We start from the raw sequence: 15,769 nt of genomic DNA, 5'->3' as shown, positions 1-15,769 counted from the left end.
GGTAGGCAAATGCTCTGTCACTGGAATTATATCCTCACCCCATCATCTTTCCTTAAAGAAAAGACTAGCATTCAAGAAAAGGAACAAAGTCTTATCCTGAAATAAAGATCTATCTGCTAAGATAAATATGTGGTTTCTCATGTACTAGCTCTATTATCTTGCTCTTTTCTCTCGCTTCGCTCTCTTCTCTCCTATTCTTTGGAAGCCATTGGGTTAAACCAATTCAGACACTAGTACTGGGGCCTATTGGGGCCTTTCTAGAATATACCATAAGCCATCTAGATTTATTAATTCTCCAAGACACCCAGGAGGAAGATCATTCCAGCTCACTTGGTAGAAGTCTTCTTGGACCCAGAATTTATAGCTGGTGAGGACTTTATTCATCATCCACTTCGGCTTGCTCAGTTTAGATGAAGAGCCCAGCCTGAGGCAGCAATAATAATTACTATCTGATGTCAATAATTACTACACATTTCATTACCCTTCACCAAGTACTTTTTGCATTCCACAAATATGTACTAATTAGGGTGAAGCTAAGAAGACCTGGTTGATTCAGAAGAATGAGAGCGCTTCAATTCTGTGTCTTCACAGCTGGCCCGGAACCCTCTAGCTTCCTGGCTACCTCTTAAGACTCTAAGTGTTACATCCCTCGGGGTCACTCTGTCTAAGTGGGACCTGCAGTCTGCACACTGGTGCCCACGGGATCAGGCCTGTGAGGATGGAGGTGTCCTTGAGCCCCTTCATGCTGAAAGGACAGCATGAGTGCTACTAACCCAGCTGCTCCCACCACATCTGTCCCAGATGTGAAATCCCTCTTGGGGTTCAGTTCAAAAGTGCCCCGTCTTCTCCTCTATGAGACGTTGCAAGCAGATGCAGAGGGGAGACCTGGAGAGAGGGCAACCTTTTCCCCAGCGGGAACCCCAGACAGACCGACCTCGCTTTCCTGCACCCGCGGGTCTCTACGGCCGGGTACCGGCAGGGGACGCCCGCGACCACGGCGGGGAGCCGGGCCGGGCCGGGGCGGGGAATGGGCGGGCACCGGCGCCGGCCACCTCCCCCGGGCCTCGCCACCAACTCCCGCGCGGCCTACTCGGACGCCATGCAGAAGGTGGGGCTGCTGCGGGGCTGCTGTGCCCAGGTGTGGAAGTCGGTGCGGATGGCCAGCTCCGGGGCGGTGCGCCGGGACCTGCTGGCGAACAAAGTGGCCCTGGTGACGGCCTCCACCGACGGGTGAGTGAGAGCCTGAATCCCCTCTACTGGCAAACTAGCGCTGACCCTTTGTCCTTTATTTCCCTCCCGGGCCCCTCACGTCAGAGGCCAAGATCCACGTGTTTGGCCCGCAGCGCCACGCACAACCCTGGCTCTGGTCTCCATTAGCTGGCCACCCGCTCTGCCTCCCAACACTTCTTCCCCAGCGTCCCGGGCTGCCCCAGGCTGCCACCGGCTCCACTTACAGTCTGGGTAGACTAAAAGCCCCAAAACTGCCCCAAGTTCCCGTCCACAGCCTCCTGGAAGTTTTCCCACCTCATGTGGGAACCCAGAAGTTGAGTCTGTCTAGCAGAAGCTGATGCCTCACTCCATGGGACACTAGCCTCTGGAGTTCAGCTATTTCCTTAACTTAGTTGCATCCTGGTGTCCCTTGCCCAGCGGGTGTCCAACCTCACCTATCCTGACTATCCTGTTTCTCCATCTCTTGGCACCTTGCAAGACACCTGCAAATCTAAGGAACAAAGGAATGTGGCAGTGGTGAACTCTGAACCCAGGGGAGGAGTGTGAATTAGCCAGAGTGCCTCTCTTTCATAGGGACCCCAAATCAAAAACCTCCCCAGAGCTCTCTTGAGGTGACCAGAAGATAGTGAGAGGAGTGGGACACCTTCAAGCACCTCCCTTTATTGAAGGGGCTGCCACTTGCACACCAAACTCACCTCTCTTCCGATCTTACAAACTATGGGCCTGTTCCCCAGGTGGGGCCTGGAGAAGGTGAGATCAGTTCCTGAGCATTACACCTTAAGAAAAATGCAAGAACAATTGCCTAAACTGTGCTAAATTTCCTTGGCCTCACCTATAGCAGTAGCTCGCTTACTAATCTTCCTTATCACATAGTCAAAACCTGGGAGGTTATTTGAAGGCAGAACTGAAATTCAAAGATCAACCCTTAACCCTCTTTCATTCTTAACCCTTAACCCTTAACCCTCTTTCACTCCTGATCAACTGAGCCCTTGTCGATCTCTCTGCCCACAGGATCGGCTTTGCAATCGCCCGGCGACTGGCCCAGGACGGGGCCCACGTGGTGGTCAGCAGCCGGAAGCAGCAGAATGTGGACCGAGCCGTGTCCACGCTGCAGGGGGAGGGCCTGAGCGTGTCGGGCACCGTGTGCCACGTGGGGAAGGCCGAGGACCGCGAACGGCTAGTGGCCACGGTGAGCAGAAAGGATGTGGGCCAAGGGGTGACAGAGGGAGCTAGCCTAAACCTCCTCCCCTACTTTCCTGGACAATATTCGTGTGATCTGAGCCAGCGGTGTGTTCCACAATCGCACGCCAGTCCTCAATTCATTTGCCTGTGGGCCTTTGTACTCTGTGTCTTGGAGAATAATCCCAGATTATTATTATTATCAGTCAGAAAATCAAGCATTTCTGCGGTACCTCATCAGCCCCTGTGGTACCACCACCCAAAATAAGCAGTTAGTCCTGGTTCACCCTTCTAATATAATTGGACAAACAAGAAGAGAAAACACTGGGGCTGGAACAGTAGCACAATGGGTAAGGCGTTTGTCTTGCACATGGCTGACCCCAGTTTGATCCTTGATATCCCATAAGGTCCCCCAAACCTGTCAGGAGTAATTTCTAAGGCAAAAGCCACAAGTAATCCCTGAGCACCACTGGGTATGACCCAGAAAAAAATAAAAGAGTAAACACAATTGCAAAATAGTGGTTCCACCCACACCTAATAAGTAATGCCCTGTTTTTCCACTTTTACAATGCAGTTCCTGAAACCCTGCAGACTGCAGCCAAATACCACATGTTGTTCACTGGCAAAATTGCCCAGAGCTCTCTCTAATCCCAATAGAACAGGACCTGGATTCCTTCTGCTACAGAGATGTGCAGAGAGCTGGAACAACAGCACATAGCCAGTAAAGGGAAGACGGCACACATGCAAGGCAAATGTCCTACCTCTTGATCCACTGCCCAGTCCCGTGTTATAGCATTTTTGTTTTTTCTTTTGGTTTTGGTTTTGGTTTTGGTTTTTGGGGCCACACCCGGTGACGCTCAGGGGTTACTCCTGGCTAGGCGCTTAGAAGTTGCTCCTGGCTTGGGGGACTATATGGGACGCCGGGGCATCGAACCGCTGTCCGTCCAAGGCTAGCGCAGGCAAGGCAGGCACCTTACCTCTAGCGCCACCGCCTGGCTCCGTGTTATTGCATTTTTAAAGAATGCTTTGGTAAGTGATTAAACATACATTGGAGAGGGAAAACCAGTGAGTCTGAAAAGGTACCTGACCTGACATAGGCCTTTGAACAGAGCCTGAGACTGGGACCTTGATCCTGGGATTAGTGATCCCATTACTGATTTATCATCCTGCTCAAATTACCACTTCTTACTACTACCAGGTCCACTGAGCTATTTGTCCTCTAGCCCTGCTCAAAAGTAAGGCTCAAGTTAGACCTAGAGGAGGTGGATGGAGTAGGTGCCTGCAGACTGAGAAAATGCAGAACTAGCAAAAGCTGACCCTAAAGAATGTGCAAATACTACGTACTATGGAACAGACCTCTTAAATTCTGTTGGTGGGGATCTAAGCAAGAAAGCTAAGGATGCTTCCCTTCACCCCATAGTATCTCAAAGGATTTGTAACTTAGTGGGAAGAGGTGTTGAGCAAGATGCAAATAGAGAGTAAAAAGAAGCAAGAAAGATGTGTAGGAACAAAGAAGATTCTCAGACATCAGCAAGGTCTGAACTCTGGAGCAGTAACCATGAGGCCAGAACGCAATTTTTTCCTAAACCATCATTAAAAAATGGGAACTCAGGGGCCAGCAAAGTGGCACTAGAGGTAAGGTGTCTGCCTTACAAGTGCTAGACCGCAGTTCGCTTAGCCAGGAGTAACCCCTGAGAATCAAACGGGTGTGGCCCGAAAAACCAAAAAATAAAAAAATAAAAAAGGAACTCAGTGGTGGGGAAGCAGGCATTCTGGTAGAGGATGTGGGGTGGCAACCTTGTTTTCATGGAACCCTATCGTGAACCATATTATAAACATTTTAAAATTTCAGGTTCTTTGGTTTGGTTTGGTTTGGTTTTAGTGACAACTGGAGGGTCAGAGCAATAGTTCAGTGGGTAGGGCCTACTCAAGTTCGAGCCCTAGCACTAGTTCTCTTTCCCCTAGGAGTGAGCCCTGATCATATAGCCAGTAATAAACTGTTTGTTTGTTTGTTTGTTTGTTTGGGATCACACCTGGTAGCGCTCGGGTTACTCCTGGTTCTATGCTCAGAAATCGCTCCTGGCAGGCTCAGGGGACCATATGGGATGCCGGGATTCGAACCATCGACCTTCTGCATGAAAGACAAACGCCTTACCTCCATGCTATCTCTCCGGTCCCAGGAATAAACTCTTAACATAGCTGAATGTAGCCCAAAATTTAAAAAAAGGAATAGAATAGAATAAAATTGAGATCTAAATGGGCTAAAGATAGTACAGGGGCCGGGGCGGTGGCACAAGTGGCAGGGCATTTTCCTTGCATTCTCTGACTTAGGACAGACCACAGTTCAATCCCCTGGCATCCCATATGGTCCCCCAAACCAGGAGCGATTTCTGAGCGCATAACCAGAAGTAACCCCTGAGCGTCATCAGGTTGCCCTCCCCCCAAAAAAAGATAGTATAGTCAGTAATGCACTTGTCTTATATATAGCTGACCTGGGTTCAGTCTTTGGTATCCCCTATGGTCCCTCAAGTCCACCAGGAGTGACTCCTTAACAACACTGGATATGGCCCCCCCAAAAAAATTTTTCTTTTGGTTTTCAGGTCACACCCGGCAGTACTCAGGGGTTACTCCTGGCTCTACACTCAAAAATCGCTCCTGGCAGACTCAGGGGACCATATGGGACGCCAGGATTCGAACTACCATCCCTCTGCATGCAAGGCAAATGCTTTTACCATGTTATCTCTCTAGCCCCATGGCTCAAAATTTGTAAGGACCCAGATAGATTGTATGTCCTGTGTGAGGTGGAGGAAGAAGGAATCCTTCCTCCTAGTTTGAAACATGCTCTGCCTGCTGTCACCCTGCAATGAGGGAAAGCTATAGCATGAGCGTACTCAGAGGCCGATCCGCTTTTCAAAGCTTCTCAAAGCCTGGTGGGCGGAAATCATATCATCCACTTCTCCACTTGATTATGCTTTTTTTTTCTAAGAAATGCACTGGTGAGAAAAGAGCAAAAGACCTTAGCCACTCAAGGCAGTGATCCCATCATTCAGAGCAAGACTCCAAAGACTCTGAGTGTCATAGTGCCTCTCATTCATCGTCTGTGGCTCTTATTCCGTGAAACCAGCCTTTTCTCCTCCCCAAGGTGAAAGACCTTGAAGGCGAAGGGACAAGAGGCACAGCCGAAGTGAAAAGATGCTCAGTGCCAACCACCATCTTTTCTCCCACTGCATGCCCACTAAGCACAGCACCCGGCACACTGACATCAGCATGTGCCTGATCAGAAGTCCACATGGAGACTTCAGCTGGCCCCAGGCAGGGGACTGGGCTTTGTGCCTGCGCCAGAATCTAGAGAAGACAAGAAAGGATCCATTCTAACTTTAAAAGCTGATGTGATCTGAAATCTTGTTCAATTTACATGTTGACAGCCCAGACTTGAGCCTCCATTGTAAGAGCAACTAAGCTTAGCACCTAGTTAGCAAGAATAATTAGTTAAAACAGAAGCTAACAGATGGTACACATTGGTAATAACACCCCTCTGTGTGCCAAATCGGGAAGCACAAAGTTGATTGAAGGCCCATTTAATTCTGCTCACCCAAGGCATCCAATTGCCAGTTCTAGGCAAATGCAAAGACTAGTTTCATTCACTAGGTTACTCCAGTACATGCCTTCCCCTTTGACTAAGTTTATTAGGAAGCGAGAATTTGTCTTGAATTTGTCTTTGTCTGAGATGTTGCCTGTCTTTGCTTTTCCTATTAAAATCACAATTTCTGCCTTGAATCTTCCATGTTTCCAGGTTCCAAACTGGATGGGGGGAGGTGACACGAAAGCAGGTGTGGAGCTACTGGAAGCTCAGGCAGGGCTTGTCCTTGTCGTGGCTCTTTCACAGCCAGTTCTAGTGTCCTAGCCCGTTTTCAGAGAACTCCTCAGAACCAACTCTGTACCAGTTCTGACCAGGAGTGCCCAGCAAATTACTTCCCCTCTCCCAAAGACCAGGGGAGCAGGCCTCTCACCCTCACTTTGGGTATCACTGAGCAGTGGGACTTGATTTCACCCCCTTGGCCATAGGATCTTGGGCTAAATAAACTCAGTGCCTTCTGGCAGTGACTTTCTATGAGTGTTTTAGTTTTGTCTTTTTTTTTTTATTCAGTTACTGTACATTACAAATTCATTCATGATTGTATTTTAGACACACAATATTCCAACACTAATCCCTTCATCCATTCATACCCATTTCCCTCCACCAGTGCCCCCAGCTTCATTCCACCACCTCCACCCGTATCAGGCATTTTGTTTCTTTGTTATTTTGTCTTGTTTTGTTTTTAGGCTCTGTTGTTTATAGTATTGTTACTGATAGGGTATCATACATATCTCTTTACCTCCTTAAGTGCCCCATCCTCCCTCCCATTTATGAGTGTGTTTAAATCTGTCTTTCATTCAGACTGGGTTGATCAATTGATTTCAAGATCTGAGATAAAGATAACTCCAAGACCTGAATAGTGGGCCCTTAGAGAAAATGAGAATAAAGGAGCTCCCCCAAGGGAAAGGGTAAAGAAAATAGCCTAATCAGACACTAAAGGAGTAGGGGAGGGTGGTAGGGAGATGAGTCTGCAAAAGAAAACTAATGACCTAAAATGTTTAGCAGTAGAATATAGGGATATCAGAGGGAAAAAAATATTCCAAATAAAAGAAGTGTCTGGGACCAGAGTGATAGCACAGTGTAGGGCGTTTGTCTTGCATGCTGCCAACCTGACCCTGGATAGACCCGGATTTGATCCTCAGCATCTCATATAGTCCCCCGAGCCTGCCAGGAGTGATTTCTGAACACAGAGCCAGGAGTAACCCCTAAGTTCTGCCAGGTATTGTAAAAATAAATAAATAAATGAAGTGTCCCTTGGACAGCTATTCCTAAGGAGCATCTGATATGACCCAACTGATATTACAGCAAGTAGGCCATTTGCCTTGCACACGACCAATCTGGGTTTAATCCCTGGTACCCCATATGGTCCTCCAACTCCCAGCAGGAGTGATCCCTGAGCCCAGAACCAAGAGTAAACCCTGGGGCTGGAGAGATAGCATGGAGGTAGGGTGTTTGCCTTGCATGCAGAAGGACAGTGGTTCGAATCCCAGCACCCCATATGGTCCCCGAGCCTGCCAGGGGCAATTTCTAAGCATAAAGCCAGGAGTAGACCTTGAGCGCTGCCCGGTATGACCCAAAAACCAAAAAAAAAAAAAAAAAAAAAAAAAAAAGTAAACCCTGATATCTGGGTATAGTACAAAAAGAAGGAACACCTGCATTGAGAAAGGGGGTGTCTTATGACCATCGCCCTGACTCGCCTACTCCTCTCATCAGGCTGTGAAACTTCACGGGGGTGTGGACATCTTGGTCTCCAATGCAGCCGTCAACCCTTTCTTTGGAAGCATGCTGGATGCCTCAGAGGAGGTGTGGGACAAGGTAAGGAGGGACTAAAACAGCAGGAGACAGGGCTTCAGATAGCAGCACAAACTCAAGTCACTTAGAATACATTTGCCAAGTTCTAGATATATGTACAAATCCATGTTGTTTGCCACAACCCCCGAGTGTACCTGGCAAAGGGTGAATGGAGTAGCTTCCTCTCCTGTCCTCTGTCATTGCTATTTCTCTCATGTCTTCTTCCATTGGTCCTTGCCAGCCTTCTCCCCACTCCCAGTTCTCCACCTTAAGTCTAACTACTATTATTTCTGATTTGTTTCTAACAGACATGGCAGCTAATAAATCAGTAACTAACACACTTACACATAATTGCCACCCATCCACTTTCAACTGCCAACAAAGAATGGTTTTCATTAGTTAGAAGACTTTAACAGCTGCTAGTTATATGAAATACCAGTTCTCTTGAAATAACTTGTCACATTCTAACACACAGACTTTGGGAGTGGAAAAACAGCATAGCAGGTAAAGTCATCTTGCATATGGGTGATCCAGGTTCAATCCCTGGACTCAATGTGGTCTCCTGAGCCCTGCCAGGAGTGATCCCTGAGTACTGCTGAGTGTGACCCAAAAGAAAAATATTAAAAAATTAACACAAAGACTTTGAAAGTGATCTGTGCTCTTTCTTTTTTACCTACAATGTCGAGAACATCTGACATCTATCCAGATGTCTGAATTCAAATGTTCTAACATTGGCTTTTATGTGGTATGTTTAATTACATTCTATTTATAGTATGTTTCCTGCACTTCCAACCTTTCTTTATAAAGCCTTAATTAGCATATGTCTTTGTTTACTACCGGTTATTAGTCCCAGTGACTTGGACATGCTAAATATTTTTTAAGATTTCCCCTGATTTTATTTTTTTAACTCTAATATCAGTAATTGCTTAGCATTGGAGTTTAAGGATACAAAAACATTACAGTTTATCAGTGTTTCACAGACAGAAAGACCAAAGTGACACAACATTCTTCAGTGAACCAGTCCCTGGTTGATATTCTTTCAAGTAGAGGCAAATCTTTCATAAGCAGCCTGGATAAAGACCACATGAAAAATCAGTTTGGAGCCAGTGCTTTTTCTTTTTAGTTTGCTTTTTTTTTAAATATCACAGTACATCAAATTGTAAGGCAATCATTGATCCTTAATTGAATCTGAATAACTGAGAACATTTGTCGGACCTTGGGGAAATTTTTATTTTATGAGCAGCATGCTAGGCCAAATCATTGTCACCAATGGGGAAGTTCTTGGATGTGACCAGGGATTGTGGTGTGTAGGAGAATACTCTCATTCCAAAGAAATAATGCTAAAAGAATTCTAACACACAGCATCATGATACCTGCCACTTACCTCAAGGGTCCAAACAGCCTGATCAGACTCCAGTTGGGGGATCTGGGTAAAGAATATCTGGCTATTTATTCTCTATGTTCCAGTTGTGACTTTCTGTATAACAAATATTCCAGGAGACCTTTTCACATGGGATACTAGATGAGTGTTCCTGATGTGCCTCTCATACTGTTAACAAGATCCATGCATCTTCATGGACATAGGCTTTGATTCCATGAGGCTTATGCTCAAGCAGCCCACAAAATGCCCCCTCTTAACCCTCCTTTCTAACAAATATTCAGCCAAGAGCTGGAGAAAATGTTTAGTGAGCCAGCATATGCTTTGCATGAAGGAAGCTTTGAGTTTGATTCCCAATACCCCATTGTCCCCCAAGTCCCTTCAGAAACAATCCCCCAGCACCAATAAACCCCAGAGAAGTTCCTGAGCCACTGCCAGGTGTGGAGCAAAACAAACTTTTTTCAAAAATTTTAATAATAAAGAAATGTCCAGCCAAACAGACCATGTAGGCTTAGAAGAACCCAGGAATCTGGGTGAGACCACACTTTTCCCTGAAAAGTTCTACTCCCACCAGGGCAGGTGCAAGGAGACCTGCCAAGTCTAGGCTCTCCCCAGTCAGCAGAAATACAAAAGAGCATGCAGAAATCCAACTCAAATCCAGGGAATCCTAGAGCATTTAGAATAATATAGGCTAGGGGCCAGAAAGATAGTACAGGAGGTGAAGCCTTCCTTGGTAATGTATGCAGCTGTTGTAACTACAACACTAGTTTGAAGTCCAGGCACTTCCTATAATTTCCTGAGCATCACCAGGTGTAACCCAACCCAACCACCACCACTCCCAATAAGTCAAACAATAATAATTTTCTAAAAAGAATATTCTGAGCCAGTTTATACTTGACTGCTTAGAAAATGAGATGAAGCCGGCTCCATTTTTTTTCCCACAAAAAAAAGTGTCCGGGGCTGGGGAGGTGGCACTAGAGATAAGGTGTCTGCCTTGCAAGCGCTAGCCAAGGAAGAACTCAATCCGTCCCACATGGTCCCCCCAAGCCAGGGGCAATTTCTGAGCACTTAGCCAGGAGTAACCCCTGAGCATCAAACGGGTGTGGCCGAAAAACCAAAAAAAAAAAAAAAAAAAAGTGTCCATAAGCCTGTGAAAGACATTTATCTCCAAGCCTGAATTGCTTCTCCTGTAAAGTCTGGGTGAATCACCTTTAAGATCCTCATCGAGGGGCTGGAGCAATAACACAGCATTAGGGCGTTTGCCTTGCACGCAGCTGACCCAGGACAGACCTGGTTCAATCCCCAGCACCACATATGGTCCCCCAAGCCAGGAGCGATTTCTGAGTGCATAGCCAGGAGTAATCCCTGAGCATCACCGGGTGTGGCAAAAACACCAACGACAACAACAACAACAACAAAAAGATCCTCATCGAGCTGGAAACTACAAGCCCACGGAGCTGCACCATAGCCACGTCACTGACCTGCCTTCTCCAGAGTTCCTCCCCCACACTTTCTTCTTTCTCTTTCAGATTCTGGATATTAATGTAAAGGCTACAGCCCTGTTGGCGAAGGCAGTGGTGCCCGAAATGGAGAAACGCGGGTACAGTGGGCTGGAGGGGCCCTTGGTGGCATGGGAGGCTGAAGTCAGTGATCTCCACTGAACTGAAGATCGTTCTCTTCTCTTTCCAGAGGTGGTTCAATGGTGATTGTGGCCTCCATCGCAGGTTACAGTCCATTTCCGGTGAGAACTGCTCACTGTCTCTGCTCTTTCCACCCTTTCAGTACCCTGAAGAAGCTACGCCTGTCTGGGGAATCATAGCAAGTCTCCCACAAAAACAAAAACTGGGAAAATTTTTTTTCTCATGAGCACTAACCTATTGAGTCATGTGACAGTTGTAGAATCTCTCTGTAACAGTGAGACCCTCCCTGACAGGACTTGGTCTGATTTTCTACACCCCTTTATGTGTCACAGCAGAACCAAGACAGTGCTATGGGGAAAGGACATGAGTTAAGACACCTGCATTGTATGCAGCTGGTCCTACTTCAATTCCCAGAAGTGACACCTAGAGTGACTTCTGAGTAGTTCCCAATCACAGAGTTGGGTGGGTCCCAAATTCCCCCCACCTGTGAAATTCCCAAAAGTAATAAATCCAAGAAAATACAACAAGGAAGAGACTGGCCCATTCTCTCCTCTGCTCAGGCTCTGGGTCCTTACAACGTGAGTAAAACAGCCTTGTTGGGCCTTACCAAGAACCTGGCAATGGAGCTGGGCCCAAGGAATATTCGTGTGAACTGCCTGGCTCCTGGCCTCATTAAGACCAGCTTCAGCAGCGTGGTGAGTAAGAACTGTCCTTCATCCCACTGGGACTGGAAAGGGTGCCTTGGGGCGAGAGGGGCAGACCTGAGACCTGAGCTCCTAGCCCTCCCACTGGACTTTCTTGTCAGTCTCTCCACAATCAACCACCTGAACAGAAAGCTCACCCCCTGGGATTTTCTTGGGATAAAGAAACCCAGTCAGTCACATTGCCATGCATGTGGCCTACCCAGGTCTCATTGCCTGTGTTCCATATGGACCCCTGAGCACCACCAGGAGTAATTCGTGAGAGCAGAGCCAGGAGTTATAACCCCTGAGCATAACAAGGTTTGACTCAAAAACAAAAGAAAGAAAACAATCCAGATGCTCCTCATACGGGTTCTTATCTCCATCCTTAGAGGAGGTGTGGGGAAATGTGTACCTGGAATCTGAATATAATAGGAGGTGGTGGGAAGAGGCTGGGGATGAAAGACCTGATTGTCCTAGGGCTTCTCCTTCTGCTCTGTTGCCCTGAAGGGCCCCCTGTTCTCTCTTCACTGTCTACTTTTACCAAAAGAGAGTTCTCTTTCCTGCAGTTTTGGACAGATGAGGCAAGAGAAAACAGCATAAAAGAAGTCCTGCGGATAAGCAGGTAAGGCTATCACAGGGACGTTTAGGGAGGATGAAGATTGGTCCTTCACATGCTCTGGACAGCACAGGTCAACTCTCCACTGTGCAAAGTTCACAGGGTTGTGAAGACTGCATTATCCCAGGGCACATGTAGGGTGTCTACTTCCATTGCAGGAACATGAACACAGAAGCTTCTAGATTTCAGGAGAGCAAAATTCTGGGAGAAGCCCTGCCTCCTGCTCTCCTATGAGCATCTTCCTCTAGCATGAGAGACCAAAACTTGTTCTTTAGGTTCCCCTTTCATGAAAATAGTCTCATTTCCAGAGATCAGGTTGATAATCCTACCATCCAAATGGAAAGAAGAAAGAGCTTTACTCATCCAGCAATTTCCTTTCCCTAAGAAAACTACCCTCTTCCCCAAACAAGCACTTTCATCTGGCACCCTTCCCCCAATGTCCCCTGCCTCACTCCTGCTTTGGCATCTGGAAGACTCATCTTTAGTGTCACCGCAGCAGTGCCCACTTCTACTGGTTCACATATCTCTACCCCCTCCAGCATTCCCATCCTCATCCTAATGTCAGCATGAGCATTATGTCAGCTTCAGACCAAGTTCACAAACTTCCTCATGAAGAGGATGTTGTCCTAGCACCCAATGATGCTAGAGCCCACAATGCTCAATTGTTGAAAGCAGATAAGAATGAATTGGAAGCTTTTTTTTTGTCCCAAAGATTAAAAACACTCACAATCTAGAAACACGGTATAATTATTAGTACCAAGATCTCACTTTGAGGTATAGGCTGAGCCCAAGTTGGAAGCTTTTGATACTCTATCAATGGTCCTCAAACTTCATGGGCCACATAGTGTATTTGTTCCCGTTTTGTTTCTTCACTTCAAAGTAAGATATATGGGCCGGAGAGATAGCATGGAGGTAAGGCGTTTGCCTTTCATGCAAGAGGTCATCGGTTCGAATCCCGGAGTCCCATATGGTCCCCCGTGCCTGCCAGGAGCAATTTCTGACCATGGAGTCAGGAGTAGCCCCTGAGCACTGCCGGGTGTGACCCAAAAACCACACACAAAAAAAATGTTAACAAAATAAGATATATGCAGTGTGGGGCCGTTGAGGTGGCGCTAGAGTTAAGGTGTCTGCCTCACAAGCGCTAGCCAAGGAAGGACCATGGTTCTATCCCCCAGCATCCCTTATGGTCCCCCCAGGCCAGGGGCAATTTCTGAGCGCTTAGCCAGGAGTAACGCCTGAGCATCAAACAGGTGTGGCCCCCCCCCTCCAAAAAAAGATATATGCAGTGTGCATAGGAAATTATTCATAGTTTTTGTTTTTACTATAGTCCAGCCCTCCAATGGTCTGAGGGACAGTGAACTGATCCCCTGTTTAAAAAGTTTGAGGACCACTGCTCTCGATGCTTAAACCACATCTAGAGGTTTTGTTCTTATATGTGTTGTTTGGAAGTACTCAGCTTAAACCACATCTAGAGGTTTTGTTCTTATATGTGTTGTTTGGAAGTACTCAATAGCCCAGGGTCTCTCTCAATAGTGGTAGGAGATCAGCAATACCAATGCTGGGGTCAAGGCAAGGGATTGTGAATCAGAGATTAAACCCAGGGCCCCACATATGTAAGGCATGTGCTCTGCCACCTGAACTACATTCCAGCCCCCTAGAGTTTCCCTTTTAAAGACCAGACATCTTTCTATTTTGGAAGTAGAAGGTTAAGCCTCCTAGATGATTACAATGTGCAGCTGAGATTGAAAACCCACTAATGTGGGCCTTGTAGGTGCAAGTTACCCATTTACCAACCCCTCAAGCATCCTGTGGCAGTCAGGTCAAAGTGCTCCCTAACCATGCAATCACTGATACAAACACTGCGAATTCTTTTTTTTTTTTTTTTTTTTTTTTTTTGGTTTTTCGGCCACACCCTTTTTTTGATGCTCAGGGGTTACTCCTGGCTACGCGCTCAGAAATTGCCCCTGGCTTGGGGGGACCATATGGGACGCCGGGGGATCGAACCGTGGTCCTTTCCTTGGCTAGCGCTTGCAAGGCAGACACCTTACCTCTAGCGCCACCTCGCCGGCCCCACACTGCGAATTCTTACCACTGCATCTGACTTAGACAAAAATAGATACCTGAAAAAAGTGGTCTGAATGGAAACTGCACATGTTAAACAATCCATTTACTGTGCACAGACCCCTGACCCTTCAAGAGTATGCACACAGTAAAACAAATAACTGCTTACCAGTTTCTTGCTATATATAACTTGGGTGTCCTGAGATCTCTGAAAAACAAAGTGTGTCTACATTGTTTGAAGAGGATGAGTAATGGATTTTACAGATTTTATAGTACTTATACACCAAACCATATCAGTTCTGTTCATGTTAACCATATTAGATGGGTGGGAAGTTATAACTGATCCAGAAACATCATCTGATATTTGTGATAAAGCACATTTCATTCCCCAGGGGCTGAGTCAGGGCTGGCCTGTTTGATTGTTGCCGTTTCTTGTAGGCTTGGCAAACCCGAAGAGTGTGCGGGCATCGTGTCTTTCCTGTGCTCCGAGGATGCCAGTTACATCAATGGGGAAACTGTGGTAGTGGGTGGAGGGTGCCCATCCCGTCTCTGAACCTAGGAGTCCCTGGAAGGTTGGCCTTCAACTCCTAGGTCTGTGCCTGAAGCATCAACAGGTGGGAAACCACCTCTGCCTCTCACTCTGTTCCCCTTTTAAGACCACACCCTGCAAAATCAGTTCTGTGATTCTGTAGTTAAGGCACAGTTTTAGAAGGATTCCCATTCTTTTTCCGTTATGGAAAGACTCCAGTCTAGAATACAGGGCAGGCCAGCTGAGAAGGCTAGGTCTATTTCAGCAAAGAGCACTAGAAATTTTTTTCTGAGAAGCCAGAGATAGAGTACAGTAGGTAGGCTGCTCTTGCATGCAGCCAACCCACGTTCAATTCCTCGCACAAGGTGGTCCCTTGAGCACCGCCAGGAATGATTCCCTGAGCATAGACCAAGAGTTGGACCAGATTCCAGGAGATTCTACCAGGTGAGCCCCACCCCAACCTAAATCCAGTCCTCCTAAAAATATTTATGAGCATCTAGGAAATTCGGGAGATGGGAGAGAAGAAGCCTGGAATTAGAAGGAGCGGGATTGGAAATGAACGACTTGGTGCAAATAAAATGCAGATGGTCCGATCCCAATTGCTTGGAACCTGCGTGTTCGTTTCTTTACTCCCGGGTGCCTCGGTGCGGACACGGGGACAAGAAAGAAGTCTGAGTCGCCTGTTGGATCTCTGCACCCCTTCGTCCTCCTCCAGGTCTGCAGCCTGACGCTCAGGAGGAGGTCGAGGTGTCTGCAGATGTGCCAAATGGAGGAGGTGGCTCGGGGAACTCCCAGGTGCTACGCGCACAGCACAGCCGTGGGGGAAGAGTGCCAAGGACACGGGAGGGATTCCGGGGCTGGAGGCTGGAGACGCGGGAAAGCAGCATGCCCTCCCCACCCCGGCCCTAGCCAAGTCCTGTCCCGACTTGGCCGTGGCCACTGTCTCCCCTGGGGGAGGCCATCGAGGACCAGAGGGACGGGCAGAAGGGGCGAGGTCCTGCCAAGGTCGACCTGAGGGTGTGGAG

General features: G+C 47.4%; 1 protein-coding gene across 1 annotated transcript; it reads left to right on the top strand.

The window, feature by feature from the left end:
* The first annotated feature begins 1,077 nt into the window (after positions 1–1,077).
* Positions 1,078–14,771, top strand: LOC126001131 (dehydrogenase/reductase SDR family member 4-like). Its single transcript, XM_049768330.1, has 8 exons — positions 1,078–1,230; positions 2,242–2,419; positions 7,760–7,861; positions 10,745–10,815; positions 10,905–10,956; positions 11,416–11,550; positions 12,105–12,160; positions 14,654–14,771. Exons 1-8 carry the CDS (start codon positions 1,100–1,102, stop codon positions 14,766–14,768), a joined length of 840 nt encoding a protein of 279 aa, XP_049624287.1. The 5' UTR covers positions 1,078–1,099; the 3' UTR covers positions 14,769–14,771.
* Positions 14,772–15,769: the final 998 nt, after the last annotated feature.

This window comes from Suncus etruscus, chromosome 2, assembly GCF_024139225.1.
Source record: "Suncus etruscus isolate mSunEtr1 chromosome 2, mSunEtr1.pri.cur, whole genome shotgun sequence".
Classification (NCBI taxonomy): domain Eukaryota; kingdom Metazoa; phylum Chordata; class Mammalia; order Eulipotyphla; family Soricidae; genus Suncus; species Suncus etruscus.
This window is presented reverse-complemented; position numbering and strand designations above follow the sequence as displayed.